The following is a 19,522-nucleotide window of genomic DNA, read 5'->3' on the forward strand; positions in this document are numbered from 1 at the left end:
GATAATGCATAATATGAGCTGAAGTCCACAAACAGCCTAATTGAATGAAAGCACATTAAGTAAATAAGAGGAATACAGGATAAAGGTAACAGCATGGAAGTGTTCACCGGGACAGTGTGTCCCATTTAAGGCGTCCTGTTGGATGATCAGACGGTCACGGCTGTATGTTCGGCTCGCTAATAATTCTGTTCTGATTCAGCCCAGGGGTGACACTGGCCGACCTTTCCACCGGGGGACCTGCCAGCGATGGGCGGCATCGAGGTGAACCCGAGCTGCTCTGGGACCCCGCAGGGTAGAACACACGGTGGCCCCGAGCGCAGCGGGAGCCGGGAGAGGGGCAAGAACACCTCCGGGACGGGGTCAGACCTCGGGAACCGTGAGATGAGATGAAGTATCATCAAAAAACACCTCCCCGCAGGTGAGGGGCGCCGGGCCGGCCGCACAAGCCCCGCTGCCCGGGGAGCCGGCGGTGCCGCCGGGCTGCCCGGGCGGGGGAAGCAGCGCCGAACCCCGCAGCACCGAGGCCGCCGAAGCTCGGCGCGCCGGGGCAGCCCCGACATGGCGGCGGGGGCGGGCGGCGGGCGGGGCGGTGACGCGGCGGCGGCGGCGGCCGGTCGGTCCCGGCAGCCCCAGCGCTGCCCGCAGTGACGGGCGGACAAAGGGGCGCCGCGCCAGCCCGCACCAGCGGCCCCGGGCGGGTGAGTCGGGGCGGGGGGCGACAGCGGGCACGGGGCGGGCGAGCGGAGCGACATCCGCGGCCTGGCCTGGCCTGTCCCGGCCCGCGCGGCCCCGGCCTCCCGCCCCTGCCCTCCGCAGGCCCTGCGGGAGCGCGGCGGGGCCGGGATGGGGAGCGGCGCGGCGGCCGCACTCTGAGGCCCCGGCTTAGCGCCGCTTCCCCGCGGAGCCGGGGCTCGCTCCGAGCAGTGCGGGGTCGGCTGTGGGGCTGGGGGTCGCTCCGAGGGGCAGCGGTGCGGGGCCGGGGCTCGGGCCGGGCGGTGCGGCGGGGCCGGGCCGGCTGCGGGAGGCGCCGTTATCGCGCAGCTGCCTCAGCCCGTATCGCTGCTGCTCCTCGTTGGAGAACAAAGAGGATCAATTAAGAGTGTGCAATTACCGCCGTGCCCTGCCGGCAGTAGGCACGGCTCGGAACGCTTTTCCTCCCGTCGCTTTCCCAGGGAAGAGTGCTCCCCTCTGTTAATCTGAGGCGGTTTGGGGCCACGCAGCTCTAATGAGCACAGTACACGTTTAAATAATCGGCCAGTTTAGTGCATTAAACACAAACTGAAAGTGAGAAAATAGAGACTGAAGCACATGTGCCCTTGAATGTCTTCTCTACGGTTCTTGTGAGCCTGTAGCAGAATGGATCAGAAGCAATGCACAGCTGTTACTTAATTTTTCACTGCTTTTCATACCTCTTAGTTGCATTTGAATATTTCCTTTTATTAGTCACCTTTTCAGCATTGAAAAAAATAATGTGGTCCATTAGGACAATTTTGCTGTCAGTATCAGCATGATTTATGCGTGTGGTCACCCATGCTAGTAGTTAATGCTCTGAGACTATTTCATTTTGCAGCATCCTGGAGACAGTTACTGATGACATTTCTCATCATCCTGTGAAGGGGTAAACAGTAGCAGTTTTGCAAAGTATCAGAGCAGTTCTGCCAGTTCAAAGAGGTCCGTCCACCTACTGAAATACTTTGCAGAGTATGTACCTTCATAGATCAGCAAATTGAGGTGAGGTTAACCAGCTTGCTCAAGGTCATGGAGTGTCAGTGACAGAGTTAGCAATAATGGAATCCAGCCATCCTGGTTACTGGCTCTGTGCTCTCATTGGGTGACGCTCCCAAATAATTGCAGGTAGTTTAAACACTGGTTTGCATAAGTGCGAGTTGAGGCCTTCAAAACATTTTGGAGAAACAAAATGTTTGTGGAGTGCTTTAGATCCTGTGCTGCATTTGCATGTAGCTTAAAGTGATTGCTCAGCTTGGCATGGGAGGGAATTTTGAAGACTTTGTAGTTTATTTTGTAAATATGCACTCAAAAGGCATCAATTTTACTGAGTATATAGTGTAGAAAGACTTGTGTAGATTTAAGGGGTAGATCATGAGATGTAACAAAAGTAGATTACACTGTAATTAGGCAACTTTTAAAACAGCACTGTGAAGACATGACTGTAAAGAGGTTTTCTTCTGAATGAAGTGTTTACCCGATGACATTCTGTAGTTACTTGCAGTTGTTATGAAGAAAAACAACCAACAAATGCACTGGGAAGCCATGGTGATGAGGTTGTTGGAAGTTAAAATGGGAACAAAAAAGTTCCTCAGTTGATTTATTTATTCAGCAGACACTTGTTAAGTAAAAACAAATCACAATTGATGTTATTTCTGACCCTGGAGAGAAGTTACGTTTCACTTCGTGTTTTTCTCTGTCAAGTTAAATTTATGAAGAAAGGGATTTCAAAGGAAACACTGGCAGAGCTGTGCTATTGTGACACCAGCAGTATATATTTAGTAACTTCAGGGAGGAAAGGTCCTTATTGTGCTGAAAAAATATCAGTGACAATTGTTTGTCAGGACTTCAAAGAGCACTGGGAAATGAGCTGGCATTGTTCAGGTATTACACGCTGGCCCTAGCGAGTGTTACCTCTGACAGATCCCTGCTCCTGCGGGAATTTTATTGGTGCTGCTGGGATCAGCCCATCTATGCAGTGCAAATCACAGGCCTGACACCACAGATCCTGGGTTGGGACAGATTTGCTTATGCTTACCTTTATGTGCTGCAAGTAATCGTGGTGACTATTGACCACAAAATTTAGTGGTTGTGTTGTAGTGGAGGTGCAGAAGAGTGGCAGCCAAGCTTCTGTTCATGTACTGTCTGGGGTACGTGACCTTATTCTCACCATTAGAGCTGCTGTGGGGTTAATCTGGGCAGAGTAGTTCTGGTGATACAAACTTTATCTGTAGAAGTGTTGGTGGTTTCTCATTGATGGGAAAGGTGGGCTGTTATCAAGACTATCAACACTAAACCATCACATTTCCCTAGCGTATATGTGGTTTATCAATCAGTCTTTGGGAAAAGTGCTTTTGCTACTGTCACTTGGTGAGATGTCCCAGCAAGGTGACTTCTAAGCTAAAATTGTTGTCTCAAAAAGGATACTGGTTGCTTGCTTAGGAATCCAGAAATTTATCCCCTGAATGACACTGCTGTGTCAGTACATGTGTCTACTATAGGCCTGGGTTTGCCAGACATTACTTTTGCCAGTTTGGGCGGTAGCTCCTCATCCAGCCAAGTTAAATAGGAAAAGGAAGCAATAATGGGATATACTTTTTTAAGATTGGTGGCTTTACACATGCAGGTTGTGGAATCCTGGGAGGTTTGCACACTGTTTTCCACAGATGTGTAACAAAAATGAGCCTGTTGGTAGGCGTAGTGATGCATACCTCCACTGATACTGAGAATTGTGGGGTTTTGGACACCGAACACTTGCCATGGACTGAGCTGAAGAAACTGGAGATGTGGTATGAAGCCAGGAATTGGAATGGAACATGTGCAGTGTTTCAAAAAAACCTAAAGCATCAAAATAATACTGATTATTATAAATAATACTTGAAAATTTTATTAAATATAGTCAGTTAAGTTGTGTAGCAGTAGCTCGCTGTTGGTTTTATGGTAGCTTAAAACATTTATTTTAACAATCCCTTTTGTTAATGTCAGAGTTTGCCTGTATTTCTGTTACACGTGACGTGCACAGTGTAGATAGGTATGAGAACCAAAGATTCCAACATATTCTTACTGCATACTGCATTGAGCTAACTTTGGTAAAAGAAATTTAAATAAATAATTCTTAATCTTCTGCCTATGACAAGCATCAAAAGTTATTTTGTATTCCTACGAGCCAGCAGTTCTTCCACATTAGCTTTTCATATAGTCTTAATATGTTTGAATGGAACAATGAAACTCACTTTGCAATAGTACATGAAGTTGTTCAAGAAATAATACTTACACTTGCTGTACAAAGTCATTCCAGAGTTTGTTGATTCTTCTGAAACAAAAGGGATTCACCATAATTCCAAGAAGCACTCAGAACCCAAATTGCCACTTACAGAGCCATTTCTTTTTCTAGGCTCTTCTTAATAAGGTAACAGAACATCAGCTTGGAACACTATCATTGGGGATTTGTTTTCGGAATATTATTAGTAGCATTTCAGTGAAGTGGAAACAAGCCTGTACTCTGAAAAGAAACTGGATCATGGGGAAAGACATTCCAGTGAGACCCATGAATTTAGATTCTACAGGGATAATTTGCTATTTTAATAACTAAATAAATAAATTTAAAAGCTTCGTATGTGAATAAGAATCAGAACCTGTAAATCTGATGGTATGACAGATATACTTTAGTAAACACGTGAATGTGTGTCATGTTTCAAGTATGGAATACGTATCTGGTGCTTGGAAATGTGATCATCATGATGTTTAGAATGCAGAAACAAGCATTTGTTTTTGATTGTTCATAATGTTTGGGCTATTTGCTGCTAGAAATTTCAGAAACTAAATTCTTTAAGGTGCAACTAAACCAGTGTATTGGGCTGGAGAATAGGTGAAATGTACCTTGTTTTAAAAAGCTTTATGGGAAGTGGAAATGACATCTAATGAGTCAGCAGGAACTTTTTGTTCTTTTAATGTTTTTTACTATAAAGTTAGACCTCAAAGGATGCCTTCAGTTTGATAATTAACCTATAGAAGCTGCAGTGAAATATGAAGTTTTTGGGGGAGGAGAAGACTTTGTTCTCTCTGTCATGTGTAAAGTCAATGGTATGTGTGCTGAGGAGTCTGGCCTTAATTCTATTTTATGAATTATATTTGGGATTGTTTCTTGGTTGGGTCATGGGTTCTGGTTTAATTCTGGAATGTCACTCAAAATAGAACTGTGGGGGGGATCATACTTTGGTTAGAGGCAGTGGTGATAGAAAACCTGTAGTCTCTTCATAAAATAGTAAATCCCAAATCTGTTTGGTGTTACTCATCCCAGTCATTTTTCCATTCATTGCCTGTAACTATGCAGCTGGAACAGGGAGTTTAGTTTGAACAAGACATAGAGGTGTTCCCCATTCCTTTGTTCTGAATCCCTGGGATTTGACATACCTGGGTGCCTAGTTGAGGAGATTCCTAACTTGTTATACCTCCTCCGGGGAGGTCATCCCTACGGAAAGGTTCCTGCCTAAACAGTGACTCCTGCTGCCTCAGTGTCATTGTGTTTCCTCATTTCTGCCCTAGTGTTTCTCAGGTGTTGGTGTCCTGAGGCAAGGATGGGATTTCTTTTTGCTGTCATTTGGTTTGTGTTGCAGAGACCCAGCATAAGCAGCCCTAGTCATGGACTGGGCCCCCAAATGCTGCCACGATACACTGGAGAGGTGCTTATCCATTCATTTACAACAGTTTGTTAAATAGATGGAAACCCAGTGCAAATATTTTTTCTTTCTCAGTATTTTTGAAGGAACATGAGTAGAGGTAGATTCATAATCAAGCATCACGTTTTACATTTTTACACCTTTGTTAACTGCCTCAGTTTAGTACAGACTTATGGAAATAATCTTCTTGCCTTTTCTCTTTTTTTCCCATTTTTTCCTTTAGAATTGCCAAAATGCTTTGGAATTCTTAAACGATTCAAAAACTGAAGTCTCTGAGGATACAAAATCATAAGAACACAAGAAGCAGCAAGGAGGATTCAGTGCCAATGCAGCAACAAAAAAGACAGCCAGAGTTAGTGGAAGGAAATCTTCCTGTTTTTGTTTTTCCTACAGAACTTATATTTTATGCAGATGACCAGTCAACACACAAGCAGGTGTTGACTCTATATAACCCCTATGAGTTTGCCTTAAAATTCAAAGGTGGGTTTCTTAGGTTAAGTTCTATTTAAGGGCTAGTTGGTGATCTCCAATTATAATTCATGTAACAAATCGTATCTGTGACAAAAACAAAGTCGTGTCTCTACATGTATCTGTTAATGAAGCTGGTGATGTATTAATTAATTATTTGTTACCACTCCTGTCCTTTTCCTTGCAGTTCTTTGTACTACTCCAAATAAATATGCGGTGGTGGATGCTACTGGTGCAGTGAAGCCTCAGTGCTGTGTTGATATGTAAGTAGAAGTTGGTTGGGTTTTTTCCTAATATACAACGTTTTATTATCTTAATTTCTTTCTTTATTTAAGAGGTTGTAAACGACAGCATGCATGTTGTAAAATACAAGTTGGATTAAGATATGTTTTCATAATCTCATGTATACTTGTGGCTCTGATTTTTGCTATTCTTTCCCTCTAGAGCAGAGGTATTACGATACTGGAGATACGTCCTTCTTTAATTTTGTCTTTGAGTATAAAATGCCAGTAAATGCATCTTGTAAGGTAGTTTGTAAACCAGGAATGAGAGTAATATGAGACTCCTCAGAGCACCTTTTTGTTAGAAATAACAAGAAAAGCAAAACCCCCAGGGCTGGGATTTGTTTGTGAGAAATACTTGTTTGCAGATTGGCAAAATGGAAATGTATGCAGTTCTACTGAGCCCATGTTCCTGGGCCATGTTAATAAAGGTAGTTTTGCCTACCTTTCACCCTGACCACCCCTCTCATTCTCAGATCTCTGTGTCTTCCCCTTGTCTCTCCTGTCAGGTGTCAACCCAGTAACTCAGAACAGAAGGAGGCTGCTTAAGTGACCACAGTAATGTACAGGGTCTGTAGGCTGCTGAAAGCTGAAGAAGAGTAGGTGTATAAGCTAAAATAGACCAACTCTCTTTATGTTCTATTTGCCACATTATTTCTGTGCTGATGTACAGATACAGCTGAAGAAAGTCTGAAGTACCTATAAGAGCAGACTGAACTTTTTGAATAGACATTTTTCAAACTGTGAAACACCACCTGGAATCTCTGGCTAACAAATGGCCATATACAGAAACCTTTTGTCTGATAAATAGTAAGTGTGCTTGGGGAATGGCTCTTTATTCCTGTAGACTGCTTTCTTTAGGTGCAATTTGAAAAATTCCAAGGACTCACCAAATAGAAAGGAAGTTTAAAACATGGAACTAGAAAAAAAAAACTAATTTAAAACATGGAACTAGTTTCTATGAAAGTTTCAGTGAGCAGGGGCAACAATGCTAAAAATGGAACGAAACAGCTCAGAATATACCAGTGTATCAGTGAGCTATTCCAGTCTTCAGCAGACATTTACACAAGCTTGATTCATTTGGTTAAACAAATGGGTTTTATTAAATAAAGGAAAATAAGACATACACATGTTCCAAGGGGATTTTTCTGTGCAGCAAAACCCCCCATCCCTTTCCAGTGGTTGCTGATTAAGGACACTGTTTACTGCTAGGATATGAGCAGTACTATGCAAGTGTGGCCAGTTGCCAGATAAACAGATATTCTACAGAGCTTCCAATTATGCAATGATCTCTAAAAAGAAACAGGAGAATGTATCTGTTTATCAGGGTCTGCAGAAAATATCTCCTTGCTTGGCAGCAGATACATGTTCTCCTAGCACAGTGTTATGTAAAGATTCTGTTTAGGTTGGTAGTTAGTACCATGGTACTAGGAGTAGGAACACCAGTTTAAAAGGAAGTGTTAAAGGAAGAAATTTGAGCTGATCTGCTGTGCTGATATGCTGGGAGCTGTATGAATTAAGGTTGTGAGGGGAAAAGGCTTTTTGTTTTAGTGAAGGCAGCTGCCCAGTCAACACTCTACTTGCTGAAAGCCTGTCATAGGCACACTCCTTTGCCTCTGAAGTGACGTAAAACATCACTGCAGCCCTCTTGCTGAGGGGATGACTTGGTCTCTGTTTCTGTGTTGAATAGTCTATTCAAACTAGATACCAGTTGCAAGCACTGGCTACGTGCTAATGCTTGTAGATATCTTGATGTGATATAGTTCCTTTAAATGAAGACTGAAAAACAAAAATCCATTTCTTGCAGCATTTTGATGTATATATTATCACAAAGGTCAGTTTCTTGAAGCAATTTTAAGACTACTATCCTGTGTTACTAAGGGTACAGTCATTTTTTTCCCCCCCTGAGATGGCAATCTTCATATTTGTACGTATGTTTTTCAGATTAGCTGCTGTTATCTTAGAAACTCAAAGTAACCTTTCACGAAAAAACATTTGGAAAAATAGTTGAAATCCTTATTTACCGTAAGAGCTGATAACACTTCAAAACCTAAGTGTTGTAGCTTTTCAATGCTAGATACGTATTCTCATGATGAATCATGAATGCAGAGTGGAGGCAATTGAGCACAGCACTGCTCAGAGATCTTGTTTTGTTGTTGATCAGTACTATTTTAAAGCTGTGCTTTTTATAGGTTCCAAACATGCTCTCAATGGTGGGTTTCTGATTTTGAAAATCCCTGTCTGACTCTTGTCCATAGAGTGAATGAATTTTGCTTCTGAGGAAGAATTTTAAAGCTTTAAGCCTGGTTTCCTCAAGAAGCTGGACTTTTTCTTGCCAAACACCTGTCCAACTCCTTTCCCTGTTCACTCTAGTCCCCTCATACCTTTTAAAATCACTGGCCAGCATCAAACAACTTTGACACAGGAGGAAGAGGCATCTTTCAGATAATTGTTGCTTCATCAGTTGGCAGCTTGGCCTCAGACTGAGGCAAAGATGGGCTTGAGAGGAGATGGGGGAGAGAGGAGGTAAGATCAAATCTTCAAGAACATTGAGTGATGGAGGAGGTAATGGAGGTCTGGATTATTCCAGTTTATCTGGAGGAGGAGGACAGACGGCAAACTTGGTGATATAGGATATAATTCCACAACGGACATGCTTCTTAGTAGTTCATCTGTTTGAAAATGTTGTTTTTCTCTGCAGTGTGATTCGTCACAGAGATGTTCGGGCTTCTTACTATGGTGTCATAGATAAATTCCGTCTCCAAGTGTCTGAGCAGAGCCAGAGGAAAGCATTAGGGAAAAAGGAGATTATTGCTACTCTGCTTCCATCTGCAAAGGAACAGCAACAGCAAAAGGAAGAGGAGGAAAAACGAATAAAAGAACACCTGACTGAAAGTGTCTTTTTTGAGCAGACTTTATGTCAACCAGGTAGCTGAAATCTTTTACCCCTCCTGTGTTCTGAATCAGTTTTGAATAGCTCTAGTGACTAGAAAGACTAGACTTAAAATATTTTTAAAATATAAACAGAAATAAGTTTTAAAATAATTCTTTTTATGTACCTGTAAGACTGCTGTCTTTATCACTTGAAGATGACGGTACACAAGAACCCAAACTGTGGCTATGCTGTTTATGCTGTCTTGATCAATCAAGAAAGACCTTTTGCTGCCCTGTATTTGCATGTCATACGTTGGAGAGTGCATCCACTGTTCCTCTGGACCAGGAGTTCTCATACAGACAATGGGAATTTATCTGTGAAAGGATGGTAGTTGTTCTTTCCCTTGAGCTCTTTAAAAGCATATGCCTCTTCTGAGTTTGTTCCAAACCCTTAATCCCCCATTTCCTGATGAGCAGGAAATATTGCCAGAACATCTTCTAAAGTGCTCCTTGTTCTCCGCCCATTCCTTTGTCTGTCCCACAAGAACAGAAAAGCACAGTTGGTGGCTGAAAACTGCATGTTTCATACGTGAGGAAGTGAATCAAGAGTCTTGAAAACCTGGGCCAGACAGTTAAATTGAAGGGGTAGGATAAAAAGTGTCAAGTTGTACCTGAAATGAATCTAAACTGATTCTTGATCGTCTACATTCTTGTTACTTTTACTGATTTATACTGAAATGTTCTTGTCACTGTTATATTTTGCAGGACAACAAAAATCAATTCCAGAAAACAGATGAAGCTCCTTGAGAGTGTTCATGTTGTTAAAATGAATCTGTTTCACTATTTATACTGAGTTTGTTGGCTGGTGAAACACTTCTTATTAAAAGAAACCTCATAACAGATATTAGTAGGATACACAGTTAAAGCAAACCTACAGAGGTCTCCGGGCTCACAGAACAAAATGTTCCTGTGATAGTTGTTCCAGGAAAGAGGTTTGAGCCATTCTGAACAATCTGATACTGGTCCTAATCCAAATGCTATTTCTCTGCTTAAAAACCTTGTTGACTACATTATATCGCTTACTTACAGAAAAGCAGTAAACAAAGAAACTGCAGTATTTGCATGTAACCTACAACCTGGAAATAAGAGATTTTTGGAATTAAAATAGAGCACATATTGCTAGTCACTCAGGATAGGAGAAGTTGATAAAAACATTGTCTATTTTCCAATGGGCCTTAAGGATTTGGTTAGAGGTATTCAGCTAACATGTAAACAGCTCTTTTCAAAGATGACACAGTAGGCCTTTGAGTAGGTTCCAGCTGTTAAAGTGCAGGGCAATAAAGACTATGAGGAAGTCTTTATTGTCTATGGGTTGCATTTCCTTATTCTGGTAATCCTGAACTGTCAGAGTGGCTCACTCTCAAAGTTTTTAGAGTAAGATTTAAATTTTACTAATTTGTGGCATGTAAACAGACTCTGGCTCAGGTGTAGCCCTTGAATCCTGTAAAGAATGAAGGGGAGCTCATCTGGCCCAAGAACCTGTGCTTCTGCTGCAGGCGGGTTTTATTCAGGAGGTGTGAGCAGTTACCTGCCTGTGCAGGTCTTTTGGGTGCTCTTAACTGATTGATTACTGATCACTGAAGGAACATATCAAGGAATGGAATCAGGATGCACAGGGAAACCTCAAGCATTGCTGAGACATCCAGATGTCCTGAGTGTGTATATATAGCAACTGGGCCTGGCAGGCTCTGTTCCTCCAGAAGGGAGGGGTTTGGGAAGTCATGTGAAAACAAGTTCCAGCATCAGAACAGGGAGCAGCCTCCTCCACTGCAGAATGCAGAAGGTTTAGAAGGGTGGGTTTAAGAGTTGTCTTCCACCCGCTGCAAACTCCAGAGCAAAAAGGAAGATCTGAGAATATTTCAGCTCCCATGTACTGCAGACATTCTTGCAGAATATTTAATGTTTATATTATTCAGATATTCCTTACAGGTGGTGCTGTCTTGCTTTTTCAGAAAACAGAACTGCCTCGTCGGGACCGAGTTTACTCACAGTCTTCCTTGGAGTAGTGTGTGTCGCAGCACTAATGCTACCTACATTGGGGGAAATGGAATCCCTGGTGCCTCTCTACCTCCACTTAAGTGTGAATCAGAAGTTAGTAGCTGCTTATGTTTTAGGTAAGCACTTTGGATTTTATAAACATTTTCCTGCAACATCTATGAGTTTGGAAAACTTTGCCTGTCTTCGCCAGTGGCCTCAGGAAACTGGATGGAGACAAAACACCACATTACATTTTGTTTTGCATCTTGGCTTAGATCTTAATTTGCAGCCGTGGTGATAGCAGGGTAAATTAGTTATTGTGTTTTAGACCAGATTTGAGTTGATACCTATTGCACACAGGCCCCTACATGCTAATTTCAGCTTTATTTGATGATGGGCCAACAACAGTCATCTGCCAACAAACCTGAATAGAATGTGCTGTTTCTTACTCTTGCATTGCAATAGTTACTCTATTGCAGAATGTAGAATGTGTTACTGTGTTTCTCCCTCCAGCCCCCATGAGCTGTTTTTTAAGGCTTCATTCTCAGTACCTGTTTAATAAGCACCTGATACATGTAGCAGTAAGTTGTTGTAAACCCTGAGACCACTACCATCCACAGTTCTTCCTGATTTGTAACTTGCTCCCGCATTAGCCAGCATAGATGAGTTGCACATTTCATTTGTTATGACTGTTTCTCTATAACTATTTCAGATTTGAAGAACAGTCACACTAAACTCAATTCTCCTGTCCCACTACCTGGCAGAAATGAGGATTTAAAGGAAAAGAGCTAGGCAGCTTCAAACTGATAGCTAGAGGTGAGGTAGTCATGGGGAAAAGTGCAAGTTCTTGTTGGTTCATGCATACTGCTGACTCAGGTCCATCTGCTGAAGTGGCTTGAAATCTCACTTGTGGCTCTTTGCCCAAACTGATGCTGATGGATTCTCAGATCAGACCTTGCAGTAATTCTCACTTTGTTTTTATCTCTGCTTTTGAAATTGACTCCAAGTTCTGCTTGTGCCAGCTACAGTTTTAAGCCCTTTGACTTTATACATTTGCAGCAACTGAACCTGTTTCTTGATTGCCTATGAAGTTTTGACAGGTTTTGACTTCTTTGCTGGCAGCATTTTTAGTGTTCATGGACAGATTCTTTTGTGTGCAACTCTTGCTCATGTAGAAAGTCAATTGCTCTTGAGAAGTTGAAACCACTTTCTTCCACAAGGAAGTACAACTGGATTGTGGAGCAAATCCAATTGGCAAGGGTTGTTATATCACACTGACAGGACTATATGATATTTGAGAAGTATTTGATTAACAGAAATGAGTTAAACCCTTTATTGTCTGGAAGTCCCTGTACAAGTGGTACAGGCTGTTCTCCAGAAGCCTCTGCTCTTCGTCTGTGATGATGGAATTGATCCAAGCTAAGGATCCAGCAGCTGTGGGAGCACTGGTTGTCTGAACCAATACAGACCTAAATAAATAGCTGAGCTGTAGTTCCTTGTTAAGGGATAAATTGCTGATCTAATGGAAGGCAATGTTGCAGCTCTGTTCTGTCATGCTTCTGCCTTCACCATCTTCATAAAGTAGCCAAGTTCCATCAGTATGGAGTGGCAGGAGATAAAATAGTCTCAGAAATGTCTTTATCCATGGTGAGATCTGTAGGCTTTAGCCAAGCTCTCTGAACTGAAAGGCTGTTACAGTGACATCATCTGAGCCTGCAAGAAAGTGAGATTGCCCAAGAACTGATAAATTGTTATTTTGATGTTACATAAGGCTGGAATTCAGGGACCCCTTATGTTCTTCCCTTATGTTCTTCCCTTACCTTGTGCAATATAACCCATGGCTAAGAACTGCAGATTTGGGGTTTTTTTCCTGTATCAGCACATAATTAAAATTAACTTTGCAGTGTGTCATGAGTAAGTTTATTAGCCCCTATTTCCTGTTTTCATCTGGTTTTAATTGTTTTTAACCTCTATCAGAGCAGTTCTTTTTTTCTTCCCTCTTTAAAGGTCACAACAAAGAGTCTGTTGAAAGCTCCCTCTGCAGACTGACAAGGAAGCTTAACATCTTTGTGTAAAACTGGTCTTTGATCAGTTACTATGCACAGAGCTGAAAAAAGCCTTGGAGCCTTCAACTAATCTGCCTTACTGATGATTCAGCATTCGAATGACACTGCCCATAACTGGCCCCCAAGAAAAATGGGGTTTAGGTGCTAGTGTTACACTTACCCAAGTCAAAAGTTCAGTGTTAAGATTTTCCAGTAAAGAGATCAGTAATTGTTTGGAGTATTTATATCTTCATTGACATTCAGTTATTACATGCACCACACTTCAGCGTTGATTTTTTGACTACATCAAAATTTGGAGCCATACTTCTAATATTTAAGTGTATATATAGATGCTTTCTGCATGTATTTATGCACTTTTACTATATTTTCTGGCCTGTGGCAGAGTAAACTCTTTATTTTAAATGTTTTATTTTGCGTGAAATCAAAGTGCTTAGTTCTTAATTCTTGTCTTTCAGGTCTCATCACCATGGTTATTTTGAGAACATGAGCAATGAGTTCATAGGATGTCTAACACCTTACTGTATATTCACATAATGAATGTGGACTGCCTTTTACTCCCATTTGGCTCATTAAGATGCTAGCAAAACTGTTCAGTGATTTAAGATACCTTCAGAAGTGTAATATATTTTAACTGTGTATAATAAATGAAAGACTCAAAGCACTTTGCGGTGCTTCTGTAACAGACAGCTATGAAATGTTCAGTGATACCTGTGAAAATAATTTGAAAAAACTTTTATATCTATGCCTACTGTAAAAAATCCTTATTAAAACAACATTTGTTATTTTTAGTCTATGTTCACATCAGTGCGTGATCACTATAAAAGCAAACTGTCTTCTGTAAAAACGCTCATTTGGTTTGTGGTTGTACCTGCCAAGGCTGGCACATAACACTTCTGTATATACATACCAGAGAGGTGAGAGTCGTGACTGATCATTGAAGAAAATGAAAAATTCCATCAGTGAAACTATGAAATAAACCATGAATTTTAGGTGAAGAAGTAATTCTCAAATTTCTTACTTCATCATTACCAATATACCGAGTGCTCATTTTCTTACCTGGGGAAATAATTTTTTGCAACGGCCATTTTGTACCACAATTGTAGACAATAAATCAAATTCTGTAATCAGACCCCTTCATTTCTTAGGGATGCATGGAAATGGCATTAACACAAGCTCATACAAATACAAAATTCACCTTTTTTTCTATTTTAGAGACCAAACTAAGTGTAATAGCAAAGGCATTTCTCTACATCCCTCCCCCCACAGCTACCACAGGGACTTCTTTTCTATCAGAAACTTCTGCTTAAATGCCAGTTTCATATTTGAGGTGAACATTAATCTTGTTTCATCCAACAAGCATTTCCCTTCATTTAACATTTCATTGTCAAGATGTTAATTCTGAAAGGGGCAGCTATTATGGTGTTGGGTTCATACAGACAAATCTTTGTAAGAAGTCTATAGAGTATGCTCTGATATGAATAAAAAAGTTTGGAAATCAGACCTTCTTTCCCCCTGCATGTTACGGGTCACTTTTCTGCTTAATCATGGAAATACAAAGAAACTGTGCAAAAAACAGTTTCTTAAAAAAAAAAAAAAAGAGAGAAAGAGAAGTTGAAAAAAGTTGTTAACCACTACAATTTTTCTTATATAATGCTACTTCAGTTTGATTCTTGGAAGAACAAGGATTGTGTCATCTATCAGCATCAGATGATAAAGTCAAACATTAACAGTCATTAAGAAAAAACCAAAAAAGGTTCCCAGCTGGTTTAGAAGGCCGTGTGCCAGAGCATGCTGCAGGCACAGCACTTCCCTCCAACACTGAGCTTGTGGCTGGGTCAGTGTTTTCCTGCCACTGCAGGACTCTGTTCCTGTAGCTTCACAGTTCTGTGAAGTACCTACACTGTGAATTCTGATTTTCACGAGGTGGTTTAACCTGCTGCTGCATGGGGAAAGGTGAGGGAACGGAACAGAAGTTGGGGAGATAAAAGCACCATGTCGTACCTTATCTTAGCACCCAACAGCCTGGCTAAACATTTTGGTGTGCCCAAGCTGATTAAAAAAGCCCAACACGAACCCTTTTTTCCCCCTATATCCTGGTGTTCCAGTCATGGACCGGGATCATGTTTTCCTGGACAGTTGCAGAAGTACAGAAGTGACAATCTCACCTGTAGGAATTCAGAGTCACTGTAACCAGGTCTGACACTTGGAACTGCCTCAGTCCTGCAGGACAGCACATGTGTGGAGAAGGCAGATCCCAGGACACAGATGCTAGCAGTCGTTTTCAAGGAATCTGAAGAGAAATGATTGGTTTAAAAAAACACCTTGACCAAAGAAATCAGGAACAAAAATTTACCGTCAACCAAAAAGACTAAAAACAGTGGACCACTTCTTTGTCAAGGCAAGCGAGGAGCAATACACAGAAAAAGATTAAATGCACAGAATAACTCAGCAGATGCAGATAAAACTGGTACTTGGGTGAAATAAGGATGACAAGTGTGAATTCTGACTGCTTTCTCCTTCAGGGAGATTGCAGCACACTGCAGAATCACAGGTTTATCCCAGTTGGGAAAACAAGACCTGAGGACAGTTTCAGTTCAGCAGTGAGGGAGAATGTATCAAATTATGTTACAGCATAGTCATAGCAGGGCATCAGTAAAATTTTACCAGGTGGATACACAAGATTTGTGAGGTATTTCCTGATTTTATATATATTTATGTGCATGCACATACCTCTAGTACTTACATACTAGAGTTGCAGGAAACACTGGATGCCTTTGGAAATAAGACCCGAGACAGTGAATATACCTCTTAGAAACACCAGGAAAAACAGTTAAGTGTGTACGTCATTTCCCGTTCCTGACTCCTAACACAAACAAACAGTCATTTCCTTGCAATGGGCAAATATTTTCAGCAGACAGTTGGGAGGGCTTTGAGATCATCCAGTAGAAACAATCCTGGTGTTTACCCAGCACTTGCTATGGCACCGATAGCTCAGACGAGCTGTGCTGGCAGCAGGAAGTGGGAATGCTGCCGAGATCACTTTGGGGAGCGTCACTCCCTGTCGCTGTAGGCTTGGTACATGATCTTCTCTAGGTGTTTGCACTTGTCTGGATCAGAAAATCCTGAGATGATCGTGTTTCTCTAGAGGAGTGAATCACAGTGTGCTTGAAACTTCAGTAGACCCAGGGCACCGTTCCAGAGCTCCAGGGACAGACAGGGCTCTCAGGGAATCAGTTAATTGCACCAGGGATCACAGCTGATGATGGAGCCCCAGAGAGCAGGTCTGGCACCCTCACACGGCCACCACCTGGAAACAAATCAGTCTCTGCAAAGGGAAAAGCTGAGTTGCTGCTGCTGACATGTCTCAAGACATGCCCCAGGAAGACAGTGGAGCGTTGCTGCGAGATGGGAAGAGTCACTGCTCTTGAAACAGCTCCACAGGGATATTTGCAGCAGCTCCAAGAGAAGCGCATGCACAGAACTGTGCCTTCAACAAAAAAAGCAGAGAAATCCTGAAATCAGCTAATTAAGAGCTGTCAAATCCCATCATAAGTTATTTCATCTTTCCTCCTACGTACAAGTATCTGATAACCAACAAGCCTAAACTGGAAAGAGGCTGCCAAATAGGTTTGGCAATAAATCATTGTATTTTAGTCCTCATTTGTCAATGTACATTTAAGATACCTCACTTTCCTTGTAACAGCTTCCCTTATAAATGCAAAGTTCCATTGCCCCTTTCCTTTGTCAGGAGTGTGAATCTCACACTTCAGACTTACACTCAGGGCAACATCAAATTTAAGGATCAGGTCTTAAAAAAACCCCTTGTACAGGAGGCCTTAAAAACCCCCAAAACCTTGAATCATTTTCTCTGCCAGGTGGGCATTTGAGTTGTTGAGTCGGAGCAGCTCAGGTGCTTTGCCCTCTGGCCTTGCATAAGCCCCTCTGGGCAGAGAAAAGAAGGGAACACACTGCCCTACAAAGCATGCAGGCCTGAGCAATCCTGGTATTGACCCTCCTGCCAGCTGTGTGCAGAGAGAGGGGCCAAGTGGCCGTGGAAAACAGGTTCCCTCCTGTGTCCCTGGGAAACAGAGCACTCACCTGCTCACTGCAGTGTAGGGAAGGCACCATCTCCCACTAGAAGTGGAGGAGAAAGAGCCAAAGTTAATAGTGCTGGAGTCCCTTTCCTGCAGGCATAACGTGCTGCCTGAGGAAATTAAATTAAGACGGAAACCACTGAAGGAGAGTGAAGTTCACTGCTGCCAGCAGCCCATCACTCACTTGTTACTGCCCCACAGGAGCTTGTGAGGATTGGGAAACCATCGCCACACAGTCAGCAAGAGCCATTTACAGATAACGACCTCAGTGAAAGGAGTCTGGAGAACAAGTGCATCCTCCAAAAAGGAGAGTTGGAGGAATGAACACAGGCAGGCAACACTTGCAGTGTCTCAACTAAAGCCGAGTAATGGCATACTCTCACTTTTGGGTGTATTTTTGTCTTCTGTAGAAGCTCTCCTCTGAACGCTAATGAGCTGTTTACTTTGGATAATGAGCTGTAGCTAATGCACATCAGCTCTTGGAAATCTGCAAAGCTGTATGACCATGCTGACAATATAATCTGGAATTACATGCAGGCAAAGCGACCATGCTGGTCTTCAAAACAGCAGAGACTGCAAAGAAATAATTTAAGCAAGAGCACAACCACGATTACAGCTATGGGTGTCTCCTCATTGTGAGGAAAAAGGCTAAGTAACAGGTGCCCTGTAATGGAACTTAAATGCATGTTTCCAGTTAAAAAAAAAACCCTAGCAATAAAATTTTCAATAGCAAAATATGATTTACAGTAAAAAAATGAGAGTGTTCTTCTCCAGAAAACTGCACACTCAGTGGCTCGAGGTATGAACATCAAGGCATTAGATGAGCATTTGCTTTGACAGACATAAACAAACAAGCAAAAAAAAAGAGAAACAAAACTGCAGTAGGGCTCTGGAAACCCACGTTCTGTCAACATCACCAAACCCATTAGCGCCTTTCCCTCAAGAATCTGCCAGGAATCTCCACAATCCAAACTGACTGCTGAAGTGAATGCACTTAAAATGAAAGGATGTTGGTGTATTTTTAGCAGCAAGCTTCTTGCAGTGATTTCAGTGCCAGCTTTATTTAAACTGGCTTGAAAGAAAACACAGTACCCGATTTCTGTGCCACAAACCCCAACATGTGCTATGCACATCATGGATTTGATTTTTCTCCACACAAGGACAAAAAGTAACCAGGAGAACCACATTTCCAAAGATTAGTCCATGCAGCAAAACCTGCTTCCTCTTGAGCAGCTCTTCCTAGCTGGGTTGACATCCAGCAAAATTCTAAACATTTGCAAACAATTATTTGTCATTGAAGAAAATCTTAAAATAGCAAGCATTTTCTAAGGCTCTGATGAAACAAATAATAAGAAACCAAACTAACAGAAGAATTTTGAATTTGATAAATGCCAGATTTGTCTGAGGAATCTTTGTGACATTGGGGATGTCCCACCAGTTCCTTGAGAGACACAGGGGAGCCAGCACGAAGGCATGTTGAGGCTGTGTTTGGTTTTGGTTTAAATGCACCCGACTCCTCCCCCCTTCTGAAATTTCTGCTCCCAAGCCAGCTACTGAAAGTCAAACAAGGTTATTCTCTTTCAGTGGTTTATTTTTTTCCTCTCTTGTGCTTCTACCACAAAGCCCCAGTGGTGGAAGCAGTCTCAGCATGTGTGTGGGGTCTGGGTCTTTGGGATGCAGGGTGTTTGCCTCGAGTGCTCCGTGCCAGAGGAAAGGCATCTCCTGAGCAAGGCCTGGCCTGACTGGCAACTGCTCTCAAGTTTATCAAACAAGGATGCTGCCACCAGATATGCAGAAATGGCAAGGCTCCGCTAGTACGGGTAAAACAATCACCCCAAGAAAATGAACCTGAGGTGACAATTTTTGCACCCAGTTATTGAAAAGGATTCTTGTCAAGCACTCCTCTCTGTATCAGTAAGGTTTCAATTACTGTACTGTAGCTGTAAACATTCAGTAGCATTTACAAATATTTTAACTTGTTGCCTCCATGAGAAAAGGGATCAACTTAAACTCCATCTGCCTGTTGGTGATGAGAAAGGTTGCTTAAAACAGGATAGGAAGAGCTCACATAGTTTAATTATGACTCCTGAAGCTCTCTATTTTAAGTAAATGAGTTATGACTCCAACATATGCAAGAATACAACAGCATAAAGTGAACATTTCTAAAATGACGACTGTTAAGGGAGGCACAAGCTGTTCTCAAGCTCATGGAGTGCTGGAGGTCCCTCCAGTCGCTTTATTGGCAAATCATTGCACAATAGCAGGGCTGGACTCACAAACACAGGACTGATACTGGA

At 42.2% G+C, this 19,522-nt stretch overlaps 1 protein-coding gene across 2 annotated transcripts; it reads left to right on the forward strand.

Annotated features, from left to right (window-relative positions):
• Positions 1–609: 609 nt before the first annotated feature.
• On the forward strand, positions 610–14,126 carry MOSPD1 (motile sperm domain containing 1). 2 transcript variants are annotated; one of them, XM_048319355.1, is made up of 6 exons: positions 610–698; positions 5,629–5,885; positions 6,061–6,136; positions 8,856–9,082; positions 11,041–11,202; positions 13,587–14,126. In XM_048319355.1, the coding sequence occupies exons 2-6, from the start codon at positions 5,732–5,734 to the stop codon at positions 13,616–13,618; spliced, it is 651 nt and encodes a 216-aa protein (XP_048175312.1). In that variant the 5' UTR covers positions 610–698; positions 5,629–5,731; the 3' UTR covers positions 13,619–14,126. The 2 variants fall into 2 exon arrangements, with proteins under 2 accessions (XP_048175312.1, XP_048175313.1); XM_048319356.1 differs by lacking the exon at positions 610–698 and adding an exon at positions 4,712–4,809.
• Positions 14,127–19,522: the final 5,396 nt, after the last annotated feature.

This window comes from Corvus hawaiiensis, chromosome 14 (assembly GCF_020740725.1).
Source record: "Corvus hawaiiensis isolate bCorHaw1 chromosome 14, bCorHaw1.pri.cur, whole genome shotgun sequence".
Classification (NCBI taxonomy): Eukaryota; Metazoa; Chordata; class Aves; order Passeriformes; family Corvidae; genus Corvus; species Corvus hawaiiensis.

Excerpts from the sequence above, each read along its gene's own strand:
- MOSPD1 (XM_048319355.1), top strand. The coding sequence starts at position 5,732 with ATGCAGCAACAAAAAAGACAGCCAGAGTTAGTGGAAGGAAATCTTCCT. Across the intron at positions 6,137-8,855 it reads CCTCAGTGCTGTGTTGATAT|TGTGATTCGTCACAGAGATG; the intron begins GTAAGTAGAAGT and ends TTTTCTCTGCAG. Across the intron at positions 11,203-13,586 it reads AGTAGCTGCTTATGTTTTAG|GTCTCATCACCATGGTTATT; the intron begins GTAAGCACTTTG and ends CTTGTCTTTCAG.